Source organism: Choloepus didactylus, chromosome 13 (genome assembly GCF_015220235.1).
Source record: "Choloepus didactylus isolate mChoDid1 chromosome 13, mChoDid1.pri, whole genome shotgun sequence".
In the NCBI taxonomy this organism is placed as follows: domain Eukaryota; kingdom Metazoa; phylum Chordata; class Mammalia; order Pilosa; family Megalonychidae; genus Choloepus; species Choloepus didactylus.
The window spans coordinates 89,875,547-89,897,046 of NC_051319.1; the positions used below are offsets into that span (position 1 = coordinate 89,875,547).

General features: G+C 38.6%; 1 protein-coding gene across 7 annotated transcripts in view; it reads right to left on the reverse strand.

Moving 5' to 3' along the window:
* Positions 1 to 21,500, reverse strand: part of PRELID2 (PRELI domain containing 2) — a 79,496-nt gene that overhangs the window by 42,080 nt on the left and 15,916 nt on the right. For all 7 annotated transcript variants that reach the window (XR_005211390.1, XM_037801553.1, XM_037801552.1 and 4 more), the window contains exons 4-5: positions 21,258 to 21,418; positions 2,458 to 2,563 (exon numbers count right to left, since the gene is read on the reverse strand). Coding sequence is in view for 6 of the 7 variants with exons in the window: in XM_037801553.1 (XP_037657481.1) it covers positions 2,458 to 2,563; positions 21,258 to 21,418 (267 nt within the window). In the remaining variant the exon portion in view is untranslated. The remainder of the gene's footprint in view (positions 1 to 2,457; positions 2,564 to 21,257; positions 21,419 to 21,500) is intronic.

Sequence of the window (21,500 nt, forward strand, 5' to 3'; positions counted from 1 at the left end):
CCAGCCCACCAACTGTTTTTGTAAGACCCACAAACTAAATTTGGTTTTTACAAATGAACATTTGCATTTGCAATCAATTTGCTGATACGGAATACTAACTTCGAACTCCAATTCAGCGGAATGTTACCCCTCTTCCCAAAAGAGGAATTCCATTGTTCTGTATGTAGACATGTATTACAAAATATTGTATTTAGTGATTATTATTATAGTTTTAATTTTGTCAATAAAAAATTTATGGAAATTTATTTTCTTTCTTATATTATATAAGTATCTATATAATGTACTCTACTTTGCCTCTTGGTCCAAAATCTTAAAATATTTACTATCTATTCCTTTACAGAACGTTTGTTCATTTTGATTGACATAGGAAGTCAGCTCAGTCAGGCACATGGCAACAAAATTATTTTTCTCATTAGCCCTTTTATTGTTAGTGCATAATTGTGCAGGCCATGGGATTTTTTACAAATAAATATATTGTGCGATATAGCATAACACCTTGCAACAATGTCTGAGTGAGTGAAGGTTACATCAGACCTTGCGGAAGCTCAACTACCCCCTTCAAGCCCAGCTTTAAACAGGCTGGAGCAGTTCTGCACGCAGACCTGTCTGTACACACACCAGGAACTACCTCATCTGGACCAGGAGCACCTCTCAACAGACAGTCTATGGAGAATGGAACAGTACTGAACACTCACTCATCACCCTCAACCTCTCAGACAATGCACCCTGGTCCAGGGTCATTCTTGAACCTAGCCCTACAGCTAGGAGAAGGGTGTTACCCAGCAACCTCCGGGAGTCACAATTATAGTTCTTTAGACCAGCCATAAAGCCTATCTTGCAAACTGCAACGAGTTCACTTACACAGATGTCCTGAGTAAATTTAGAAATAAGTAATTAAGATCATCATTATTAATAACACTTCCTGAGCACCTGCTGTATACCCAGCACTGCACCAGGCATACAAAGATATTTTAGGCAAGAACTTTGCCCTAAAGGAGTTTGAGAGCATGATGTGAAGGCAAGGAAAGAAGACACATTTACCTGAGAGCAGAATAACAGTACAATATGACATTGATTAGGTGCTAAATGAGCAGTATATAGCAGAGTTTTTCTAACTTACTCTTTACCCATCCTTTTTTCTAATAAAAATCTCATGTGGAATGCCATATGAGATAGAATAAAAACAGAACAGCTGTACTTCAAACAGGGTCCACAGGACTTTAGAACCAAGGTGGCCTCCCACGAGTACAATCTGAAAGCCACAAGAATGGGCAATCGGGAGCCCCGGTGTTCGGGAGGAAAGGAGGGCACTGTAGGCGGGAAGAGCTGGGCAAGGTTTTGTGGAAGAGGTAGGAAGATTGGCACAGACGGAGCATAATGAAGGCAAATGGTGCTGATGTGGGGATGACGATGTGGGGATCACGTCAGTGAGGGCCGGGCGGTGTGCATGGAGGTGCGCGGAAGCCAGCTAGAGGCCAGGGGGGCTATAGCCAGGGAGGGTACAAAACAGCAGGGTGTGTTCTGAGAAGCAAGGGAGAAGCTCTGATGACATTTCTGACCTCGGATATGCTAGGTAATTTCAAATCTCACTGGAATCATAAAATTCAAAATAAAATCTGAAAATAAGAACTTTTTGGAAATAAAGTGGTTTTTCATCATTAAAATAGTTATATAAGCACAGTACAGAAAATTTAGTAAGCAAGGAAAAGAAAAGAGAAGGGGAAAGGTAACATATTTTCACAGTTACCCAAATATAATCACTATTAGCATTTTCACCTGCTTCCTTGGTACATTTTCTTCTGTGTGTGCACACTAGTTATGTGTATTTTTTGTAACAGTAGCATGATAGATATGTGCTTTTCATATAGTATATTTATAATATTTATAAGCACTATAGGATAAGAATAAGAATACAGGCTCTGAAGTTGGACAGACCCGGATTTGAATGGCTGCTCTGCCACTAAACTGGCTGTGTCAATTTGAGCAAGTTAGTTAAACTCTGTGCAAGTCCATAATACCAGGACAACAATAATAGATATGCCAAAGGTTTCTGAAGATTAAATGAGATAAAATAAATGAAGAAAATTCTTTTAACAGTGGGTAGCATATAGCAAATAAATATTAGCAATTATCTTTTCTATTAAATAATTGTCTTCATGTTGTATAAACTGGAAATGAACTATAAACCGATTATTTCTCTTAATTGAACTGTAAGTATTCTCCATATTATCACATGCTCTTCCTTGCCTTGGTTTTAATTTAATGGGCCAAAAATGACACTTTAGTTTTACTTTGATTTGCATTTATGTAGTAATTAGTGAGGGCAATTATTTTCTGCATATATTTCTTTGTTAATTATATTTTTTCTTGTTGTGTTCATGAGCTTTATTCAGTAACACGATTGGAATCTCCATGGCTCCTTAAAATTAATGCCAGTTCAAAGGGAAACAAGCTTACCTTCTGGGCACCCTGTTTTAAGAATGTGCTGGCAAAAGTTTCTAAAATGCAGTTAAGAAATCCAGCCCCAGTGATTGAAATCCTGCCTCTTTGAATGAACTCTGTCCTAAAAAACAAACAAAAAATACCACATCTTTGATGTCATTCTACGTTTCTATATGTATATGTCCAGCTGCATAATTACCACTTGTCAACACAAAATATTGTTAAATAATAATTCAAAAATTGCCTGTTACAACAAAAGATTTTGTTAAAAAGAAACATAGTCTATATAATATAAGCAATAGTCTTACGCAAATTAAAGAATATTCACTTCAAATACCTTTTTAAAATAGAATCTGAAAAACAAATGAAATCTGAAACAGTTATCAGATGCATGACCTGGGGCAAGTGACTTAGACTCTCTGTTCCTCAGTTTCCTAATGCGCAAAATAGAATAACAGTACCTTCCTTTTAAATTCCTGCAAAAAGTAAATGAGTTAATACATGCAAGGCGCTGTGAACAAAGCCTGACACATAATGAGCCTTAATTAAATACCAGTCATTTATATTAAAGAGAGATAGGCAGGCAGACAGAGAGACAGAGAGACCAAGATCAGAGAGCCAGAAGTCTGGAATGACTTCTTTAATCTGGAGTGGAGTGGCAAGTGAGACAGATTAGAAGTGTCACAGCCCCATTTCAAAGTTCTACCAATATTAATTATCTCCATTTCCTACAACAGACACTTGGATTATACTTAGCGTTGCCTCATTCATTCCTTTGCTCAACACACACTGACTATGTGGCTGCTTTCACGCTAAGCAGTGTGCTCTGCCAGAAGCTCTCAGCGAAGAACACAGCCTCTGACCTCCAGGATCTCACCTACTTGCCTGTGGGAGACACAGACAAGTGGGAGGGAGTCATTTCAGCAAATGGAGGCAAGGTGTTCCAGCAGATAGCCACCAGGGTCCGCTCAAGGAGGCCTGAAGGAACAGGGTACATGCGAGAAGCTGCAAGTTATCTGAACATGCTCAGTGCACAGTAAAGGGCTCAATGAATTCTCCCCACAGGAAGAACTGGAGCATAAGATGGGCATGCGGATGTTAGGAGATGAAGCAGGAGGGATAAGTGGAGACCAGATCACAAAAGGTCTTCTCAGGCTGCAGGGCTTAGACTTATGCTGAAGGCAACAGGACCTCTCTTCCAGAGCCACTGAATAATAGGGACAGATTAGCAGTCACAAGTGTGACACTGACTAAAAAAAAGGGTTGTTGCCACCCCTCAATGCTTTTAGCCAAACTCCTAACCCTGATTTTCAGCACAGTGCCTGCCACTCAATAAACTCAATGAGCGTTTGTTGAATCAATATTAAATTTCTTTTGCAATGAAAAATATTCAACAAAGAAAATATTTTCACTACCTTTTCCTTGTATCTCTGTGTGAAAGAAGAAGGGAACCACATCTTTTGTATATGGTATTTGTGTATTTATGCATGCGTATGCGAATATACATACTTACACAAAGAAACAAATTCTGAGAAAATCCCGGATCCAACGAGCTGCTATTTTGGTCAAAATAGTAATCATAAACTCTTAATTAAATCTGTCCCCTAACAATAGTAGCCCCTGCATTTAGATCATTCACACAATAAAAGAAAGCCTTCAGAACTCATTTCTCACTCTTTCTTTCCCCCTGCCTTTCCCTCTGTCTCTCTCTCTCTCTATACACACAAAGTTATTCCAGCCAATCTGACATCAATACCTTTAGCCTAGGCAAAGCAGCTTCTACCTCTTGGATTTGAGCCTATTTAAAATGATTTGCTCATGTAAAACAATGATGCTAATCTTTCCCATCTTTATTCCGGATTCATCAGAGTAGAATTTTACAGTGATTTTACTATAAAAAATGAAAAGTTGGCCAGTCTTACACTCTTGAGAGAGATGCATTCTTCAGTCCTCAAGGCAAGGGTAGATGAGGGATTAATAAAAGTCTCTCTTACAACATATCCTAACCAATACTTCTTTCTGCCACTTTTGGGAGAAGTCCTCAGAAAAGCACTCTCAGGGTTTGTCCACATATCAGAGAATAACAGGGTAGTAAAGCAGGGTCAATGCCCTTGCCATCAGTGAGATGAGAGCTTATCCTATCATATTTTAAGACTGCCAAAGAAGAAAATGTTGCACTCTCCCTCAATAACTCTCTGACAAAGCATATCAGACATTTTTTTCTCACTACACAAAGCTAACCTAAATACCTCATGCTAGGATAAGTCTCCATTTAAGTTGCTGTGCAAAACACAGCAGGTTACAAAACAATATACAGTTTAATTTCAGTCCTGTTAAAATCAAAAACAAAGAAAAGGTGGGTGGATGGATGGACAGATGGATGGATGGATGGATGAGTGGATGAATGCATGGATGGATGGAAAAAGCTGAAATGCTCACAAGAAAAACTCTAGACACTACAAGTCTAGGTGTTATTTATTTACCTTGGTCTTTTCAGTGGTTCACAAAATTTCAATAATAAATACGTATGATTTTGGCAATCAACAAAAACATAATAATGATGCCCTGAGTTTATCATTTTTATAAAAATAAAATTATTCTTTAAATGGCTCTGTGCTATCAAGAAGAATTTTCAGCAAAGGTACATGCTAACTTCTGGCTTACCTTTCTTTTAATTTCTCATGAAATAACCTCTAGGCTTTCTTTTTCCAACATTATGGAACTTCAGTCCTTTGTGCTTTTTGTCCTAGGACTTTCTCCCTGCCCAGTTGAAGAGCTCTGTGTTTCATGCCAAAGTCATAAGGATGATTCAAATTTTCCTACCTTTCTGGCTTTCATCTCCATTGAGCCTACAGAGAGAACTCATCTCCTTTATGGTGTTATATACTCAGGGTCACACTTACTCTTCAACAATTTGCATAGTAACAGTTATTGAACAACATTTTTAAAGTACCTATTATCATAGTATGCATCAGATACTGTATTATTTTCTCAGGTTACTTTTTAAAATATTATTGTCTCCTTTGTGAAGCTTCTTCCTGCCAAGGAGAGGCTGAGCCTACTTATAATTGTGCCTAAGAGTCTCCCCCAGAGAGCTCTTTGTTGCTCAGATGTGGCCTCTCTCTCTCTAGCTAAGGCAACGCAGCAGATGAACTCACTGCCCTCCCCGCTACGTGTGACATGACTCCCAGGGGTGTAAATCTCCCTAGCAACATGGGACATGGCTACTGGAGATGAGCCTGGACAAAGCATTATGGGATTGAGAAAATCTTCTTGACCAAAAGAGAGAGAGAAATGAAACAAAATGAAGTTTCACTGGCTGACAGATTTCAAATGGAGTCGAGAGGTCACTCTGGAGGGCATACTTACGCACTATATAGATATCTCTTTTTAGTTTTTAGTGTACTGGAGTAGCTAGAAGGAAATATTTGAAGCTGTTGAACTGCAACACAGTAACCTTGATTCTTAAAGACGATTGTATAACTACGTAGTTTACATGCTGTGACTGTGTGATTGTGAAAACCTTGTGGCTCACACTCCCTTTGTCCAGTGTATGGACAGATGAGTAGAAAATTTGGGACAAAAACTATATGAAAAATAGGGTGCGATGGAGGGGATGGAATGTTTTGGGTGTTCTTTTTTACTTTTATTTTTATTTTTTGGATTAAGAAAAATGTTCAAAAGTTGATTCTGGTGATGAATGCACAACCATATGATGGTACTATGAATAGCTGTACACTGTGGATGACTGTAGAGTGTGTGAATATATCTCAATAAATCAAAACAGACAGTATTAAAAAATATTATCTCCCTTTTATACATGAGGAAACTATGGAAAAGAAAAAAAAAGTTACATAACATGCCCAAGGTCATAGAGCTTGATGTCTTGCAGATTCATTATCTACCACCCCAAAAACCTGGTCCTCCCATCTCAGTTAATGACACAGTCATCTCCCTAGTCCAGGAGATTGAAGTGTCAGCAGCGTGTTTTACGAGTCCCTCTCTAATCAACCCAAACCTCCAATCAGTCACCACATTGCATTTATTTTACCTCTAAAATCCCTCAATAATCCATGTCATTCTCTCTCCTGCTACTACAACTCCCTGGGTTTAGTATAGTGTTCTCTTTCTCCAGGACCACTGCACCCGCCCCCTAATGGTCTCAGTGTCTCCAGCGTGAATTCCCTATACTCTAGCCACCCTATAAACTGCCAAAAACCAGCTTCCTAAGCACACGCTGGTCAAGTCCCTGCCTGCTCGGTCCTTGTGTTTCACTAAGGCATATGAGTAGAGACCACACATGCAACTATTGCTTGGGAAACAAATCCATATTGTTGCATGTAGCTGTTGTATGTTTTCATTGATGTATAGTGTTCTATTATTTGAAAATACACCAAATTATTTAACCACTCTACTGAAGGCGAACATTTAGAATAGCCCTAGTTTGGGGTTATTATCAACAACTCTGGCATGAAATATTTTATAATACATCCAGGTACATAAGTACACAAGTGCTTCTAGAGTACATAGTGGTGGAATTCCTGGTCCACAGTATAATGCATAGTTTCAACTTTAACAGATAATGCCAAATGTTTTTCTAAATGGTTGTACTTATAATTTTTTCTTCATTACACCTTCAATTTAGATTGAAATGCCCAGCACATAGCTGGCATTTCATTAGGAAGGAAGAGAGGGAGAGAAAAAGGAGCGAGGTTGGGAAAGGAGGAAGGGAAGAAGCAAAAGAAGGGGAGAAATTTATCGAGCATCCTCTGTACTTTTGTCTGGGAAGTTGAGCCACATGTCCCAGGAGTTCTGCTTGCTAAAGTCAGTAGGGGGCAGCCTTCACTTGGCTGAGAGAGAAACCAGCCATAGTATCCAGGAAATTGTGTTAAACGGGAGGCTGCTAGCCCGCTCGATCACGCGGAGCCTGTGTCTGAGTCACATCTACCGCTCTGTCCACCATTCAATATAGAACACAATGGAGCCATGACAGAAAAAGCACAGCTCAAATCTAAGAACACCTTTGTGAAGGTGAACAGCAGTTAACACAATCTTTCTCCTATTTTTGAGTCATTTAAAGATTTGTTTCCTTCTGGATTTGGGAAACTAACAAATTCTGAAGAAATATGGATCACGAATTAATCCCCAGGGCACACAGCCACCAGCTCTGAATCCTCAAAACTGCAGTTTCCAGGAAAGTAAAACTGTTAATGAGATCCTGTCCCTGAATTATTGATTGGTTAGATACGGCAAATCTTGCCTAATTGTTTTCACGATGAGAATTTAATTAAGGTGACTTGAAGAGAAACAAGGTGTCACAGAAATTCCTGTTGTGATGACATCTAAGTTCTAATCTTGGGGCTTTCTGCATTCTCCAGTAACCACACGGAAAGAGGGGGGGCCCAGAGAAGATGAGTCCTCAAGTCAGACAGCCTGGCCACACCCTGTCCACTTCCCTGGGTGTAACACTGCTGCAGGAGTCTACTCAGCTCATATTTGCACTCTACACCAGACTATTGGTTTCTCCCATCCTATCTTTCCAAATCCATGTATATAATTATACTTCCTTAGAGAGCCAATACAATTCACAGAGTGCTCACTTAGCGCTAAGAAATTTTCAGCCTTAATTTTTTTTTTTAATTGTTACTATAAGACAGGGATTAAGGGACTGGTGCCTGGAGTCTGACAACTTGGGTTCACATCTCAGCTCTAAAACAAAATGTGGGCCCACCCATGTAGACAAGTTCCTGAAGCTCTCAGAAGCTTGGTCTCCTCTGCAAAATGAGGGTAATAATATTTACTTCATAAGTTGATCAGAGTTGAATAAGGTAATACATGTAAAGTACTTAGAAGAGTAAGCAGTCAACAAATAATAATTAATAATGCTAACACAGGTAAAAATAATAATGCTACTCTACTACTTCCCCAATATTATTTCCATTTACAGAAAGAGGAGCACAGACTCTTGGCTTAAACACTTGACTTAATGCTCTGCTGTCAAAATCTCGAAATTCTTAATCATTTTTTAACAAGGGGCCCAAGATTTCATTTTGCATTGGGTCACACAAATTATGTAGCGGGTCCTGATCCCCTTTTGAGTGTATACAACACTGCCAACTACTGAGCCCCTGAGGTGCTTTTCTTACGGGTGTATGCTTCAGTTTAGCAACACCTAACAAAAGCCTCACACGCATTCTGACCCTTGCACCCTCCAAATCTACTTCTAGGAATGTATCTTAAGCAAATAACCTTAGATGGGGGCTTAGATCAGCCCATAAAGATATACATCACATCATTATTTATAAGAGCATACAATGGGAATCAACATACCCAACAATTAGTAAAACATACCCAACATTTAGTAAAACAAACTGGAATAACTGTATCTGATGAACAGTCATAAAAAAATCATGGAATGATACATTTACTAATAAGGAAAGATACTTCCAAATGTAATGCTAAGTTAATATGAGTCAGATTAGTAAGGATAAATCCATGAACAGTATGAATCCATGTTCCAAAACTGTTTTTTCTGCAGAATGAGTAAACAATCACTACTGTAGTAGGCTCATACAATGGAATGCTAGGCAGCAATGGAAAAAGAGCAAATTACTGATACACCCACCAACAGAGATGAATATCACAGGCACAAGGTTAAGAAAAAGGAAGCCGGATAACACAGAATGCATACTATATGGTTCCATTCCATTTCAAGATCAACAACAAGCAAAACTAATCTCAAGAACGGAAGTCAGAATGTTGGTCTCCTCTGGGGTCACTGACTAGTAAGGGCACATACCTGAAGAGGGCATGAACATATCTTTATTTTTTCTTATATGTACTTGATGACTGCAATAGTTGTTGGAAAAGAGGAAAAGTGATTTTTAAATACTATAATAAGGAACACCTGGAATAACACTATCCAAGTATGTAAAGGCCTAAACGGTTTCCTATCTTCAGACGGGAAGCTGTTGAGCCATCCCGGAGCAGACGGGAGAGTCAAACAGAACAAGCCAGGGATGACTACCTAAGGCCTTCTCAATGCTACAACCCTCCTGAAATCAGATACTTATGAAACAGGGTAGTGTGTTAGAAACTGTAGAAAGGTGTAACGTATGGAGCAAACCAAAATGAACCATAAGCAGATAGCTGCCCTGCACGTTAACAGGTGCCAATCTGCCTACAAGGGAGTGAGAACTGAAGATATAAAAGAGGAAGTCACTGATACAACAAAGGAAGTCACTGAAGTCTAACAGAGGGGTGGGGTGTTTCACTAATAATTAACAGACATGGGGTGCAAACTTGCTGGTGAAACCAAGATAAGAAAGTCTTGTGGTCGTCCTAAGGAATTAGCCCTCCCTTAAGACCTGCAGCACAGCACTCCTACTCCTGGACAATTTGCCATAAATACTGGCCCGAATCTCAGGAAACGTCGGAGGTCTCATCCAGGAGGGGACGCTCTGCCTGGGACAGTGTGCAAACCAAAACTCTGATCGGCTGAAGACCCGGGACCTCCCCAGCCAGTAGTATCAGATGTCGGGGCTTTCCCCGTTAGGTGAGTTTTTCTTTTCCTTTCCTTTGTCTGCTGTACAGACCGCTTTACTCTCAACTGTCATATCATTAATGATAAATGTTTGTAGTCTTGTAATTCAATAAATTCTATTCTGTAAAGTTATACTACATCAGTTTGTGTCTCTCCCCTCCTCCCACGATTCACTTCACACAAGTAGCCTCCACTTCTAGCACAGAAAAGTTCCCAAAATGTAGCTGTAAATTTGTAAAAAGCAAGCAGAACTCAGATTGCCAATTTTGTTTTCCATTTCTGCTTAGCAACCAATATTAGATTTGATTACAGAGATGAAGCTTCTGAGTGCTGATTCTCAGTCTGATGGAGGACATAGGGTCTGAGTCAAGGTAGACTGTTATCAGGTTCTTGACTCAAGACCTTTCAGGTTATTCTGCAGGATACCAATGTCTGGACTAAAAATTACTATTTACTACTGATGCAGAAAAGTTAACCAAAAAAAGAAAAAACTTAACTGGCATCTCTGCTCCAGAAAAAAAGAGAGTGTAACACAATTTAGACACTAATCAGACTCAAGTCTTCCTTCTTCATCCATTAATTCCACTGATAAATTCCTCCCTCACATAAATTCCAAAGGGCCCTCATCTGAATTTTGCTGAACTTTTCAGCAGCTTGTTTCAGCTGAAAAGTATTTGCCCTTTGCTGGAGAACCACGTTATCAACTGGGCATGCTTTATAAGATCAACAGAAACCTTGCAAAAAAACGGAGTCCAAAAAGGGGTGCCAGCTGCATGTTTGCTTACACTGGGACCACAGGATACTGACTAGAGGGGGATCCCAAGTCTAGCTGCCCAGCAGACTCACATGGAGAACTTGAAAACTGTTGATGCTCAGGAGCAGGCCCAGGCCTATAGAGCTAGAATCACCATAAGGAATCTGTATTCCTCCTGAACCTTGGAATAATACACAACTTGGAACCAAAGGGCAAAGGAGAATGGGGGAGGGGGGGATCAAAAAACATACTCTAATATATGCCAAAAGCCCTTACTTGTAGATAACATAGAATGCTCTCTTGGCTAAACATGGTTGCTTCCAGATCAATCATAATCACTGCCACTTTCAATAGTAAGAGTTAACTCCATCTACCATATTTACTACCTTTAAAGAGCCATCCTACTTCACAACAGCTTTCACTCAACTCATATTTATCTAGTGCTCTATACTTTCCAAGTACAGAGCGTTCCCATCTATTATCTCATTAAATCTTCAAATCACTCTGTGTGTCAGCTTTATTCCTGCTTTTCCAGAGTCAAAGGACACAGAAAGAACTCAGAAGCCAGAAGAGTCTCCATATTACTGATTCCAAGACTCCCTACATCACACCTGCCTACCAAATCCTATTGAACTTTCCAAATTTGCACTTACCCCTCCCACCAGTTTCATCCCTCTCACTCCCTCTCCCTCCTCAGCAGTTCAGCCCATAAGGAGTACTTTTTGCATCTCCTCAAGTAAATTTTCCTCATTAATTCAACAAATGGCCATGGGGCATCCTCTAAGTGCCAAGAACTGTGCCAATTACTAGGGATACAGCCAAGCACTGTGACCTCCGGGCACAGCCTTCCTAAGCCAATAAGCACAGGATGGGAAAACACGAAAGATCCTGACTATATGAATACAATCATAAAAAGGCAAATGAGTATCTTTTGGAGGGCAGTCTTATTCAGTCAAAACTAAGGGTCCGGCCCAGATGTCATATTTACACAGAAAAGGCCTTGTTGCTCAGCTTTTCATAATTGGAAGCACATTCTGCTAATTGTTTGATCACCCACTGGTGCATTGGAAATCAAGGTCAATATGAGCACAGGGAGTCATGTTCAGGGACGAATACAGTGGTATTTATTCAGGCTATTAGATAACTACACCCTCAAGCCCTTTATCATCAGGATTGAGGCTGAGAATTAATTCCTAAGTAAAGTTAGCATAGCCAGTGCATTTTAATACTTCAGTACAAGGAAGTTTAGAAGTCAATCAAAAAGGTCAATAACAGTCTTAAAAACACATGAAAGACATAAAACTGAAGGCCTTTCGAATTTGCTCTTGGATAAAAAGGAATTCAGAGCAGAGTAAAAAGAGATACCCAAAGAAAAAGTACCCAAATATTAGCACCTTGAAATGTGCCAATTATACTGTTTCTGATTTACCAGATAAATACTGACACTTGGGATATTTTAATAGCAAAATTCAAAAATAAAAACGTTCAAAATTTTATATACCTTACTGATTAGCATGAAGAATATTCAAATGAGTAACTTCAATAATAATGAAAACGCACTGAACTAAGAAGAGCTACTTACCCCATTCGTTTAATCTATCTGTAGAGTTTGATTTTGCCTTTTTGTTTCTTTTACTATATTCTAGGAGGAATTTCTTTGATATTTCTTAAACATTGACTCACAACATCCATGGGACTTACTCAATGTTATTAACACACTCTGCTAAACAGAGCATTTTTAAATCTCAGGAATAAGGATAACAAGCATCCGAGTCTAAGCAGAAGCTCTAATGCACAGACAGATGAAAACCTGGGCCAGTGAGGTGCTCAAAGCTGGGTGCAGTAGGGTGATCCTGTTACTCAAAGGAAACCACCTATACAATATCATAAACAGAGCTAGTATCTAACAACCATGATAACTTAAAAGTTGCTATAAAGATACCATAAAAGTTTTTACTTCCCACAAAAAAAAAAACATGGTTATGGTGAAAATGTGAAGCCCAAGAAAATTATTTTACAAAATGATGACTCACATCTTTTGGAATTACATTATTCAGACAAAGTAAATGTCCACTGTTAAAATCAAACCAGTGCCTAAGAGCCTCCTCCTGAATGCCTCTTTGTTGCTCAGATGTGGCCCTGTCTCTCTAGCTAAGCCAACTTGAAAGGTGAAATCACTGCCCTCCCCCCTACGTGGGATCAGACACCCAGGGGAGTGAATCTCCCTGGCAACATGGAATATGACTCCCGGGGAGGAATGTAGACCTGCCATCGTGGGACGGAGAACATCTTCTTGACCAAAAGGGGGATGTGAAAGGAAATGAAATAAGCTTCAGTGGCAGAGAGATTCCAAAAGGAGCCGAGAGGTCACTCTGGTGGGCACTCTTATGCACAATATAGACAACCCTTTTAACGTTCTAATGAATTGGGGTAGCTGGTGGTGGATACCTGAAACTATTAAACTACAACCCAGAACCCATGAATCTCGAAGACAGTTGTATAAAAATGTAGCTTATGAGGGGTGACAGTGGGATTGGGAATGCCATAAGGACCAAACTCCACTTTGTCTAGTTTATGGATCGATGTGTAGAAAAGTAGGGGAAGCAAACAAACAGACAAAGGTACCTAGTGTTCTTTTTTACTTCAATTGCTCTTTTTCACTCTAATTATTATTCTTGTTATTTTTGTGTGTGTGCTAATGAAGGTGTCAGGGATTGATTTAGGTGATGAATGTACAACTATGTAATGGTACTGTAAACAATCGAAAGTACAATTTGTTTTGTATGACTGCGTGGTATGTGAATATATCTCAATAAAATGATGATTAAAAAAAAAAAAAAAAGAAAAATAGGGGAAGGAAACAAACAAACAAACAGACAAAGGTACCCAGTGTTCTTTTTTACTTCAATTGCTCTTTTTCACTTTAATTATTATTCTTGTTATTTTTGTGTGTATGCTAATGAAGGTGTCAGGGATTGATTTAGGTGATGAATGTACAACTATGTAATGGTACTGGGAACAATCGAATGTACGATTTGTTTTGTATGACTGCATGGTATGTGAATATATCTCAATAAAATGAAGGTAAAAAAAAAAATCAAACCAAATGTCCACCAATTATATTCCCACGTAGTCTAATAAAGATCTATTACAAGGAAAAGGAGAATAAGTAAGAAAAGAACCAGAACTACAAAACACAAAATATTAACAAATTAATAAGCCTCCTTTGGATGTAAGGTTTCAGAAGGCAGAAACCATAACTTTGCTTTTCCTTCTGAAAATTTCAAACATGTTCCTTTCTCCATTTTCAGAAGTAAATACTTGGGCCCTGCTCTTCACAATAAAAAAGCACATTCCCATAATAGCTGGCTTTTAATGGTTTTTATTTCCTATTAAGATTCACTTTTATAATTTCTTATTTGGCTCAAATGACCTAAGTCAAAGCAGCCTTCCAGCGTCTCTACTCTAAGAACGGCCACAATTCATCAGCACACCATGCTTGATGGCCCCGGGATCCACAACACCCATGGGTCACAGCATGAGCCAAGAAGAGAACTACACATATGGGGATATTAGCGTAGGCCAAATGCTTGCACTGACTCCTGTTTGCTATTCTCTCCAGTGCTTAAATCCTACTCCGGAATTCAAACAGAAGGGTTCCTAGTCCTGAGACTCTCAAATTGAGTGCCCCAGTGATGGGGTACTGGGGAAATGCAAAATTCCAACACGGACCATCATCCTGCAACTTAGCAGTAAAAACTACAAGCACTGTTTCTGTATTAAAACAAATACATATGAAGGACGAGAATCAAAAGTTATGTGAATTTTAAGACAATGACAATAACAAAATTAATACTACTAAAAAACAAACATTTATTGAGCACTCTATGGGCAAGCACTGTTCTAAGCTCTACATGTATTATCTCATTTAATTCTCACAACAACCCTGTGAGATAAGGATATTATTCCCATCATACAGATGAGAAAACTGGAAAAGTGTAGTAAGCTGCCCAAGAATTACAATTTTGCAGAGGTGGGATTATAATCAAGGATTCAAGTCAGTTACTGTAGTCCAGGACATGTGAGACCCTGAATGTGCCTGAGGAAGCCAGGCTTGACTGTGTGAATACAGCAGAGCTACAGACTGTTGAACAAATGAGGCAGATGTGGAAAGAAAGAGACCATGTGGCTGCCTTAGTTCCTGCTGGCTTTCCAGTCCCTGGTTCCTGTTCCTTGGGAGGTCAAATCACTGGTAGATACCCTTGTGTTAACACAAAAAAAAAAAAAAAAAAAAAAGTCCTTCATCTGCAGTGATGAGTTTCCATTATTTCCAAAGTGAATCAAAGACCACAGTGACAAGGGAATGTGAAGAGGAAAAAAAATACGTGCAATGTTCCCACTTAGCTCTATTTCAAATTTTTGTTGTTCAGGTGCCCCACCTTCCCCCATGTAGCCAATGCTTTCAGAGGAGCTGATGCCACCACCAACTCTGGGGAAGATCCTGACTGGTCAAGGCGAATCAGCCCCGTGACATCCCTCTGATCACACCTATTGGTCCAAGAGGGAGCATGTGATCTACAACCGCCCAATCAGATTCAGAGGAAGGTCCCTCCCCTTTCTCCCCAACCCCCATGGTTGAGAGAGAGGTTCTCTTATTGTCACAGTTCTTGTTTCCTCATTCAACATGGACAAAGTAGTTGCTAGCGCTTGTTGCTACCTGAAGCTGTGAGGAAGCCCAACTAGAAAAAAGAAAAAAAAAAGAAAAAAAAAGAAAAAAGGTAGAACTGACAGAATAACTGATAGGCTTAGAACCCACATATATCACCTATACAGTGTTGGTTGGTATCAGGTGAGTCCGGCTTTTGTTATTTACAGCAAAAGGCAGCCTAACTTATACAAGGAGGAAGGGCAAGAATAGGAGAAGAGTTCTCTAGGGCACAGTGTCATGCTGGGGTCTGGAAGAGTTAGAGTAATGAAAAACACCACATCACTCTATGATCTGAAGAAGGATGGAAATTCCATTCCTTAAGAACTGCAGGAAGAAAATGCTGGGTTAAGTTAGGAAAGGAAGAAAGCATAATTAGAAATATTCACTTGTGAGACAGTATAGATGGGTGGAAATAATCATGTTGTTTGCCAAACTGCAGAGATATGGCGGGGGGGGGCTGCAATGAGATCCATGTAAAGAAATACAGAATGAGGCTTAGTCAGATTCTACAGGAAACCATTTCAAACCCACCTCTGAATTGAGCTGACAGGCCAAGCACAGGGACAGAGCAGCATCTGGTTTCCTGTCACATACACATACCTGCTAACCAACACACAGCGTGCAGGTCTAATTTTAGGCTCAGCAGCCACAGCGGGTTTTGCTTTGTGTTTTTGTTTTGTTTTCCCCTTTAGAAAAATGTTCACATTTCATCTTCTGGGTGCAGAGGCTAGCCACTACTCTCACATTCCCTGTCAAAAGAGGGGAATGAAAATAATAATGTGTCCTCCTTTCTTTGATGGTCTCTCCCCAACCAGATTACCCACTCATTGAGAATGTCTGCCTAATACTGCCTTCCTAAATCCATATCAAAAGCTAAGAAGACACAAGTTCCCTAGAGACTGAATCAAGGCTTTCATCACATCATCCCCATTCAAAAACCTTCACATATACAGTGCTAACAAAAGGACAAAACCCATTCTCTATATAGAATATCCAAAGCACTCTATGGTCTGATGTAAATCCACTCTTTATACATGTCCATATTCCTCCCCCACCACCTTGCTCAAGGTAAAGTCCGAGAAACTTGGATTCACATATCTTGGCTCAGCAACTTATTGTGCAAGTTATTTAACCTGAGCCTCAAAAACTTTACAGGTGAAAATATCTAGCCTTGACCTTGACATAGAGTAGGTATCAATAAATACTAATCTCTTGTGATAGTAATATAAAAGGTAGTGTTTGAGAAAGGATTAGAGCATAATAAACCAAAAAAAGGGGGCAAAAATTTGTACAACCTTTTTATAGAAGAATCTGGTAATATGTATCAAAATATGTAATATACATAACCTATGATCCCAAAATCCCACTTTGCTCAATCTACCTTAAAAGATAATTGCATAAGTGGAAAAAGATATAATTACAGGGATATTCATCACAGCACTGTTTGTAACAGCAAAAAATTTGGAAACAATCTAAATGTCGATTAGAAATGAACCAAGAAAATTATGTAAACAGACACTATCTCTAGGTGACAGGAATCAGGGTGATTTTTTTTTGTTTCTTTTTTTCCTCATAATTGCATGAATATTTTTTACAAGACATAGGTATCTTTTTTTTCTAGAATCAGAATTTTTAAAAAACAGATAAAGGAAAAGTAAAAGGTTCCTGAGGATGTTTTCCCTGGAGTCTCAGAGCCAAGTAGTATCATTTTACATATCAATGAGGAAAGAACAATTTAGCTTTAAAGACTAGCCAATAACCCAACAATCTGAAAAAATTAAGGATGAAATGAAGTCAGGTTGCTGCCTAAGATAGACTCTTTTTTTTTTTTCATAAAATCAAACAATTCCGCCCTTTTACTAGTTCTATGTACTAAGAAAAACAGCTTTATTCTCTAGCCGGAGACTTAACTATTAATCCCAGACATCTACATGAACCTCTTGTGATGAGGGCGCTGAGGATTAAGGACTTACAGGTGGTTCAGAGCAAGCCCACCTCTGCTGCTGGCAGGACTCAGCATTCACATTCACTCGGTGGGCTGCTGGAACATTCTAGAAGTATCACCACTGAGACCAACGTAATGGAGGCGAGTAACAACTTGACAAGTGTTGGGGCTTAAGAATGGATTTCAGGTTTTTTGGTTTTCAGCTGTTTGGGCTTGAGGGCTTTAAAATTTCCATGAAAATGAAGATTCACAATAAAAAATTCAAACCATGCCAAACAATAACAAAACACACTGTAAATATCCTCTGAAAGCATATTTCACAGCAATAATCACTATTAATATTTGGTGCTTATTATATTTTTGTTTTATTTTTAAGCTTCCTTCAAAGGAATTAATAACTTCTCACCCATTATTTTGGGAAAAATTAAAAAGTATGTTAAAATTAATTGCCAGACATGGGACATGACTCCTGGGGATGAGCCTGGACCTGGCATCATGGGATTGAGAAAACCTTCCGGACCAAAACAGGAGAGAGAATCGAAACAAAATAAAGTCTCAGTGGCTGAGAGATTTCACATCGAGTTGAGAGGTCGTTCTGGAGGTTATTCTTATGCATTATATAGATATCCCTTTGTAGTTTTTAGTTTATCAGAATAGCTACAAGGAAATATTTGAAACTGTTGAACTGCAAACCAGTATCCTTGATTCCTGAAGACGACTGTGTAACTATATAACTTACATGGTGTGACTGTGTGATTCTGAAAACCTTATGGCTCACACTCCCTTTACCCAGTGTATAGACAAGTGAGTAGAAAAATGAGGACAAAAAATAAATGAATAATAGGGGAGGGAGGAGGGGGTTGGAATGTTTGGGGTGTTCTTTTTTATTTTTATTTGTATTTTTTGGAGTAATGAAAATATTCAAAAATCAATTGTGATGAATGCATAACTATATAATGATACTGTGAACAACTGATCGTACACTTTGAATGACTGTATGGTATGTGAATATATTTCAATAAACTTGCATTAAAAAGTACATTAATACCCCACCTCGATGGTTGCTAACATGACCACAGACATAGGGGACTGGTGGTTTGATGGGTTGAGCCCTCTACCATAGGTTTTACCCTTGGGAAGACGGTTGCTGCAAAGGAGAGGCTAGGCCTCCCTATGGTTGTACCTAAGAGCCTCCTCCCGAATGCCTCTTTGTTGCTCAGATGTGGCCCTGTCTCTCTAGCTAAGCCAACTCGAAAGGTGAAATCACTGCCCTACCCCCTACGTGGGATCAGACACCCAGGGGAGTGAATCTCCCTGGCAACGTGGAATATGACTGCCGGGGAGGAATGTAGACATGGCATCGTGGGACGGAGAACATCTTCTTGACCAAAAGGGGGATGTGAAAGGAAATGAAATAAGCTTCAGTAGCAGAGAGATTCCAAAAGGAGCCGAGAGGTCACTCTGGTGGGCACTCTTACGCACACTTTAGACAACCCTTTTTAGGTTCTAAAGAATTGGGGTAGCTGGTGGTGGATACCTGAAACTATCAAACTATGACCCAGAACCCATGAATCTCGAAGACAATTGTATAAAAATGTAGCTTATGAGGGGTGACAATGGGATTGGGAAAGCCATAAGGACCACACTCCACTTTGTCTAGTTTATGGATGGATGAGTAGAAAAATAGGGGAAGGAAACAAACAAACAAACAAAGGTACCCAGTGTTCTTTTTTACTTCAATTGCTCTTTTTCACTTTAATTATTATTCTTGTTATTTTTGTGTGTGTGCTAATGAAGGTGTCAGGGATTGATTTAGGTGATGAATGTACAACTATGTAATGGTACTGTGAACAATCGAATGTACGATTTGTTTTGTATGACTGCATGGTATGTGAATATATCTCAATAAAATGAAGATTAAAAAAAAAAAAGTACATTAAGTGCCAGTAATATTATAGGGAAGTGAATACTCTCATGTACTATTGATGAAATATAAATTAGTGTATTAACACATTGGAAGGCAATTTGCCAGAGTCTATATAAAGTAAAAATATGCATGCCCAGAGAACATCTAAATTTTTTTATTGATACTGTCATCTAAATTCTTTTTATTGGGATATAATTCATATACCATAAAATTCATTTTTTTAAAGTATACAATTAACTGGTTTTTAGTATACTCACAGAGTTGTGTAATTTCAGAATATTTTCATCACCCCCCTTTTCCCCAGCCCCTGGCAACCACTAATCTAATTTCTGTCTCTATGATCTGCCTATTCAGGACCTTTCATAAAAATGGACTCATACAATATGTGGCCTTTTGTGCCTGGCTTCTTTCACTTTAGCATAATGTTTTCAAGGTTCACCAATGTTGCAGCATGCATCAGTACTTCATTTCTTTTTAAAGCGGAATAATAGTCCATTGTATGGATATACCACATGTGGTTACATTTGGTTATATACTCATCAGTTGATGAACATTTGGGTTGTTTCCACTTTTATCATGAAGAATACTGCTATCAATATTCATGTACTAGTTTTTTTGTGGACATAGGTTTTCAATATAGAGTGGATTTGCTGGGTCAAATGGTAACTCTATGTTTAACTTTTTGAGGAACTGATAAACTGTTTTCCATAGCAAGTGAACCATTTCACATTCTCACCAGCAATGTATGAGGATTCCAACACACTTGCCAACACTTGTTATTGTCTGTCTTTTTGATCATAACCATCCTAGTGGGTGTGAGGTGGTATCTCACTGTGGTTTTTATTTGCATTTCGCTAATAACTAATGATGTTGAACATTTTTCCATGTGCTTATTGAGCCATTTGTAGATCATCTTTGGAGAAATATCTACTCAAGTCCTTTGCCCATTTTTTAATTGGGGCATTTGTCTTTACATTATGGAGATGTAATAATTCTTTATATATGTTCTGGATACTAGTCCCTCAGCAGATACATAATTTGCAAATATTTTCTCCCATTCTCTGGGTTGCCTTTTCACTTTCTTGACAGTATTCTTAGAAACACAAATGTTTTAAATTTTGATTAAATCCAATTTATCTAGTTTTTCTTTGGTTGCTTGCGTTTTTGGTGTCATTTCTAAGGAACCACTGCCTGATTCAGGTCACAAAGATTTATACCCATGTCAAACTCAAAACCATACACTAAGAAGGGTAAATTTTACTGTATGCAAATCATACCTCAATTAGCCTATTTTTTAAAAACTCTATTTTAAAGAAACATTCACATATAGCATAAGGGGTCATATACAAGAAATATATGTTTCACAAATATTGAAGCTATTGTTTATAATAAAGAGAAACTAGAAACCATCTAAATGTCTACTAATATAGAAATAGCTGAATAAAATATAATATAGCCATAGTTGAATACTCTGCAATGGTTCAAAGAAACAAGCTACATATGTATGTATCAAATGGATAAAGCTCAGAAATATTCTAAGTGAAAAAAGAAGTACACAATGATTTACAAAGCATACAACCATTTATGTAAAAAAATACACAAAAGCATACTATACAGGCTTATGAATACATATATATATACCTAGAAGTATTTAAAGGTCTGGAAGAATTCTCACCAAACAGATAACACCCTTTGCCTCTAGAGAGGGTGAGAAGATAGGAAGGAGGGTCAAACAGGAGTTGAGCTCTATCATTTTTCCCCCCAAAGGAAAAGATAATCATTAATTACTTGTGTGATTAAAACTTAATAATATGGACTATGTATGACAAAGTAGTAATGAAGTCATGAGCACAGAATCAGAGCTTTTTAATATATGTGCTCATATGTGCGCCACTACCCCTAAAACATACACATACACATGCACACATGCAATCTTACCAATTTGGATTTTCCACACTTTCCCGGAAGACAGATTCTTCCTTCATGGATGCATATTGTGTCCACGTAAGGCAGTGACTCCGTATAGCCATGTTTCTTTCCTGAGGATTAAGCCATGATTCCTCTTCCAACTGGATACTAGGTACCTTTAAAATGCTCACCTGTCCAACAGAAGGAGGATGGCTTTCTCAATTAAGGAAGAGCAAGCTACCTAAAGAGTTCAGTCTTGGATAATTAAGAGGA